This window comes from Adiantum capillus-veneris, chromosome 12 (assembly GCF_014529385.1).
Source record: "Adiantum capillus-veneris isolate H3 chromosome 12, ASM1452938v2, whole genome shotgun sequence".
Classification (NCBI taxonomy): domain Eukaryota; kingdom Viridiplantae; phylum Streptophyta; class Polypodiopsida; order Polypodiales; family Pteridaceae; genus Adiantum; species Adiantum capillus-veneris.
The window spans coordinates 89030107-89036806 of NC_140942.1; the positions used below are offsets into that span (position 1 = coordinate 89030107).

A 6700-nucleotide genomic window follows, 5' to 3' on the forward strand; every position below is an offset into this window, starting at 1 on the left:
AGTGGAAAATCCTGTGTAGCCAACTCCGCCAAACGGAGGCGAGGTCCTAAGAGTGAATATTATCGGGGTGTAGAGCGCGTGCGAGAGCGTGTGTGTGTGTGCGCAACAATGGAGAAGAGAGGAGACATAGGTTTGGGTGGAGTCCAAACACAATAGTGTTAGGGTTATGAGTCCTTATTATTTTTATGTAGAATGAATGTTCAGTGTTAGTTCCTGGTAGTCTCCGGCCGCCCAACACTTAGGTGCGGCACATTGGGTTTTACCACCCCAACAACCTCCCACTTAAAGGACAATGTGCCTTTTAGATGGGGTGACAATGTATATATATATACAATACATGTAGACAATGACCATGATCATCTACCCAATGCCCATGAGTGCCCGACAATGTGCATACCGCTCTGAAGGTAAGCCCTTTGTTAGAAGATCAGCAGGGTTTTCCGTGGTGTGAATCTTGGACAAGAGAAGGTCCACTTCAGGCTATGTTTTTGAATTCACTGGAGGTGGTAGTTTGCAAGATTGTGTTACCTTGTCTACTACAAAGGCTGAATATGTTGCAACTTCAGAAGCTTGCAAGGAAGCTATATGGCTTGGTCGGTTGGTGGGAGACTTTAGAATCAATGTTGAGATGCCTGTGTTACATTGTGATAGCCAAAGTGCTATACAATTGGCAAAGAATCCAGTGTTTCATACAAAGAGAAAGCATGTGGATGTGAAGTTGTTGGGGTGGTAAATCCCAATGTGCCACGCCTAAGTGTTGGGTGGCCGGAGACTACTGGGAACTAACAATGACCATTCATTCTACATAAAAAGAACAAAAACTCATAACCCTAACACTATAACTTCCCATTGGGGTGGTAAAGCCCAATGTGCCACGCCTAAGTGTTAGGTGGCCGGAGACTACTGGGAACTAACACTGACCATTCATTCTACATAAAAAGAACAAGGACTCATAACCCTAACACTATAACTTCCCATCTCCCAAATTCTTTGTGTAGACGCAATGATCTAAATTGCATCTTCCGAATCCATGACCCAACATCCATCAATTGAACTTCAAGTACCACTGTCTTTATGCTTGCATTAAACCATACAAGCTCTTCTTTAATCTGCAAACCATTTTTTCCTTACATTTTACTTCATATTCCTTTGGTTGAAGCATGTAAATTTCCTCCTCTAAATCACCGTGACGGAATGCCGTATGTACATCCATTTGCTCAAGATTTAAAACATGAGCAGCCAAAAGCTTAAGACAAGCATTTATTTTTAAAACAGGAGAAAATATTTCATTGAAATAAATACCTTTCTTTTGAGAAAACCCTTTTACCCCATAAGCCTAAATTTGTACCTTTTCTTCCCATCTTCTGCTTCCTTCAACTTGTACACCCATTCGTTCTATAGTGCATGTTTACCTTTAGGCAACTCAGCCAACTCCCATGTTTGGTTGCAATGTAACGAGTCCATCTTCACCTGCATACTCTTCACCCATTCTTCTTTGGATTTGTGTTGCATAGCTTCTTTGTATGATTTCAGCTCTCCAGAATCTGAGATCACGAGATGGGTGAAGGAAGGAACAAACAAATCTCGAGGTCTACTTGCTCTTGTAGGTCTTTAGAGCATAGGTTGAGGCTCCTCATTTGGTTCACGTTGCACATTGTCACTATTTGCACTCCTTGAGTCTTCACCGTGCTGAAGCTCCATGTACTCATCACTTGTGTCTTTTGTTTGTTAGCCTTTGTACATATTTTGTTCATTGAAATTTACATCTCTACTTCTAAAGATTTTACCATATTCAGGATTCCATATGTGATACACAAAGTCAGCTTCTCCATAACCAATGAAGAAACACTATTTTGACTTTGCATCTAGCTTTGACCTTAGGCTTCAATCTATGTGCATGAAAGCCTCACACCCAAACACTTTGAGAAATACATAATTCACCGTTTTCCATGTCCATGCCTTTTTTGGAACTCCTTCATCCAATGCCATTGAGGGTGACCGGTTGATTAAGTACACAGACGTACTTACTGCTTGTGCCCAAAGCTCAAGCATTAGGCTTTGCATGTAGCCGCATGCTTTGTGCTCGCTCCATGATTTTTCTGTTCATTCTTTCCAGAATTCCATTTTGCTGAGGTGTCGTTGGGGTTTTCTTTGCCTCTGAATGCCATTGCTAACAAAATATCTTTCAAAAGTTTTGCTGGAATATTCTCCTCCATTTTTGGATATGAGGCGTTTAATCTTGGTACGTGCTTCATTCTCCACAAAGGCTTTCCACCTTTGAAATATGAAAAACACATTCGACTTATTCTTCATTACATAAACCCGTTTTTTCCTAGTTGCATAGTCCCCAGACATCAGAATGAACCAATTCAAAAATTTTATTTTTTCTTTCATTTTTTGCTTTTTGAAATTTATCCTCTTTTATTTACCATAAACACAGTCTTCACAAAATTCTAAATCCACTTCTTTCAAACCTGGTAGAAGCTTCTTTGATTGAAGGATTTGTATTCCTTTTGCACTCATATACCCTGGTAGTGCCATACTGCACTATCAACTTCTATGGCCGTTGCACAAGTTAAAGATTGCATGCTAACAATACACAAGTACAGTGTACCAACATTTTCTCCTTTGGAAACTGCCAAAAATCTCTTTGAGATCTTCCAACGTTTGTTTCCAAATGCAATGTTGTGAACTTCATCGTCCAATTGTCCTGTAGAGATCAAAATCTTGCGAAGAGAAGGAACATGCCTACCATCATTAATCTTCTTTTCATTTTTGTTAGCAGTTTTGACACAAACTGTACCTTTGTCAAAAATATCACAAGCTTCATCATCTCCCAAGTATACATTCCCCAAATTACCTTTGGTGTAATCTTGGAAATGTTGCTTGTGTGGTGTCTCATGCAATGAAGCCTCAAAATCCTCTACTGTCTAGGAGTTAGACACGTTGTTTAATGGGAGAATTAGACTTTCTTTCTCTACTTTAGGTGCCACATTGGCCTCTGATGTTGGCTTGCTGTCTTGAGACTTTGACTCCTTCTTCTTCTTGGATCAACAATCCTTCTTGATGTGGCCCTTCTTGCTACAGTTCCAACATTCAAGAACTGATTTTGTGTGTGACTTGCTCCACCTTGAGCAATCATGACTCTTTTGGTTTTTCAACCTCTCCTTCCATCTTCCCCTTGTTTCTTCTGAATTGAAACACTTGATGATTTGCATGTGGATCTCCTTCGCATTTCCTCGCTTAGAATAACACCCACAATATCATCAAACTTAAGATTCTTTGTGTCAGAGATAGAGTTACAACCATCACAAGGTTGTCCCAACTATCCGGTGAGATAATAGTATAAGAAGGGCTTGCACTTCATCGTTGAAAAAGATTGAACAAGTGCTTCATGAGAAATACCTTATTGGATGCCGATGGTTTCTCGTAGAGGCCATCTAGTGACTTCATCAAGTCCTTCGTGGTCTTCATTTTTTAAACGTTGAAGGCCACCATTGACGCAAAAAATAGCCGGATTGTTCCTAATGCCTTTCGCTCAAGGACAATACATGCTTCATATGCCATTGTTGTAGGCTTCTTTGCAAGACCATCTAGTGTCAAATAAAGGTCTTTCTGGTAGAGATAGTCTTCAATCTACATATTCCAGTGTTGGTAGTTTTTGTTGCTGAACTTATCAATCTTGAGATTCCCTTCCTCCCCCATTACTCCCACTCAATTCAAGGAATCCTTTCCTTGAGATACTTTAGCTACAAGAAAACCTTGCTCTGATACCAATTGTTAGGAAATAGGACGTAGCTAAGTAGATAGTAGATTAGCTTACTTAATGGTTCATCAAATGTGGGTTACATCCACAAAAAAGCAGGCCCTCAATGGCTTTAGTACTTCAAACAAGAAGTAGGTTACAAAGGGATTATACCTTTTATGGAGCTCTCGCCTTGCTTCACTCTCACCACCTCACACACACCTTGTTGCATCAACTTTACAATGCATCACAATGCTACATTTTGTGTGTAGAAAAGGCCTCATTTTATAGGCCAAAAGGGCTTCCCTCTCTCATAAGAGGCAGTAGTGTGTAACTGCCCAAGTCCAAGTTGGACTCTCTAATGTGCCCTTGAGAAGAAAACTCCGTCTTTAAATCGGCCACCGGCCATTGACTTACGACCACCGACCAACCAACCGGCCGTTTTTTGACCACTTTTTGGTTGTCATCCAGCCATAATATTCGGACAAAACGGAATATTTTACCAAATGATTTTTCTCCACGCAAGATTGATGGATTCTCCTCATAATAGGAGGCTTACAAATGTGCAGTTTTAATACAAAAATTACAAGGGGTAAATCAGGCTCCATACTTAACAATTTCCCATTTGGAGACTGATCTCCACACAAAACCTGTATAACTGATTTTCATCCTGATTTCTTTTCCTTGAATGCCAATTGAAGATGACCAGTAGTTTAACTTCTCCTTCTTGACTACCTTTGTAAACATATCTGTAGGATTTTCACTTGTGTGTGTCTTTCCTAGCTTTAATTGTCCCTCTTCCAAACGAGTGCGTATGAAGTGATTCTCACCTCAATGTTCTTTTCCCTTGAGTGAAAGGATGAATTCTTTGCAAGAGTAATAGCGCTTTGACTATCACTATACAAGACACAATTGTCTTACCTGTATCCAAGATCCTCCAAGAATCTTTGAAGCAACAAAATCTCTTTGCTAGCCTCCGTCATAGCTACATATTATGCTTCCATGGTAGAAATTGAGACCATTTTCTATAGCTTTGAAGCCCAAATTACTGATGTGCCTCCAATCTTGAATATGTTGGAATGGGGGAAGAAGAAAACCCGCACAACACGTTGTAGACTTGCCTCTTTATAGCTCAGCAGATACCCATCACCCCAAACCACACAAACTCACACTTAATATAGCCCAATTTACAAGTTCCAATTGCATCGACTCGCTCTCGGACACCACCTATTACACACATTCACAATCAAGCACTTTTTCCTCATACACCGAAACAATGATATTCAATCACATAGATACTTATGCTTCAAATATACTTTAGCTCATGCCTGCCATACCTCTCTTATCCTCTCATGCAACCTATCTCGCTCATTCTTGGCGCACACACACACGTAACTTGGGGTGACACACGCACACAACCAAGCCAAGGCACAAGATGTCATCGAGCCGAGAATAAAGAAGATGATGGAGAACCTTCAGGCTATGAGCCACTTTAATTCAAGTCAGAAGTATGAGAGCCCTATGCAATGATATTGCCCTCACAAAAACCATGGACAATCTACAGATGACGGCCTTTTTCTTACTTGGCTTCTCTCGGCCTGCTTCATATGCCCCTTATGGTGGTGGCCTTTGCTTTTCATGCAGTTGGTCGACCCCTACACAGATGGCCTTCCTTCAGCACACCCCATCGCTCCTTCTTCCAAAAAAATTGGCCGTCCTCAGACCTGATTTCCCTGCAGTCGGTTTTTAGCCCTCCAGGAATCGCCCTTGCAATTGGTGGTTCCACCTCTGCTTTCTCAAATGACAATTGTTCTGTTTCCTCTTGCCTTTGGCGTTCTCTTTCCTGATCAGCCTGTACGGCAGCTCGACAAGCAGACCCCTTTTCCAGCTCAGCCCCCAAAGCCAAGGCCTTCTGTTGCCTTCTCTGCTCCAAAGCTGCTTGCCTTTCAGCATCCTCACAGGCAGCCCTTGTTGTAACTCCTTCCTCCTCTCTCTTTCTCCTTTTCCGTTGATGGCCCCTGGATGATCCTCTCAACCCTCTAATGCCCTTAGTTGTCACTCCCTTGCATGGAGGATTCTTCTGCCTCTGCCCACGCACTTGACAACCCCGGCCCCATCTGGTGCAACTTTCCCTCCTCTTCTCACATGCTGTGGACGACTTCTGCCCTGCATGACTTCCACCTATACACATGGCGGACTTCAGCTCGTTGGTTGCTTCAATCCATGCACCACTTGGTAGCCTTGAACTGCATGGCTGCCCCTTCATCGACTCTCCCTGCTCTAGCCCGCCATCTCGTGGCGCCAACCTAAACCTGCAGCTCGTTCTGGTTTTTTTTAAAGCATGGTGTTATTTTAGAACTACAAGCTTTTCACTTACACATCACGCTATTCCCACCCAAGGACGACTGCAATCAAAAGCTCCACAAAATTGGTATAACTCGAGGTCGCGGTCGGCGAGGCCGAATACTTCCATGGTCAAGTAGCCCTGGCCGCCCCGTTGGAGTAGCACTTCATGTGATCTGTCACCACTCACTGATAGTGGCGGCCACTCCAAATGTTGTCCATCCCGAACTTGACGTAATCACGATAAATAGCCTCGTTCAATCTTTAACCGTGCAATAGTCCTCCAAAAAGAACCCCATGGCCAAGCCAGAGAGCAAACTCCCTACAACTGCAAGAATTTCAATTATTAGAGATGAAAAATCAATGCCTGACTTGCTAATTGCCACATCTGACATACACATCATGGAAAAAATTCCCATAGTCGCCATCTGGTACTGCCTCCACCATCTCGTCCTGTATTTGCATGATGCCATATGAATGCAAGAATCATTAACTTGTGCCGACATAGCTCAACTATACCATCATTGTCCAACCCCCTGGTTGAACATTTATGTTTAGCCAGTCCAAGATTTTATTGTTTAAAAACTATAAACTTGCTAACACTATGCAAAG

The 6700-nt window shown here is 42.2% G+C and overlaps 1 protein-coding gene across 1 annotated transcript; it reads right to left on the reverse strand.

Moving 5' to 3' along the window:
• Positions 1 to 4411: 4411 nt before the first annotated feature.
• Positions 4412 to 6083, reverse strand: LOC147446097 (uncharacterized). The gene has a single exon (XM_086526160.1). The coding sequence runs from the start codon at positions 6009 to 6011 to the stop codon at positions 5382 to 5384; it is 630 nt and encodes a 209-aa protein (XP_086382286.1). The 5' UTR covers positions 6012 to 6083; the 3' UTR covers positions 4412 to 5381.
• Between the last annotated feature and the right edge of the window lie 617 nt (positions 6084 to 6700).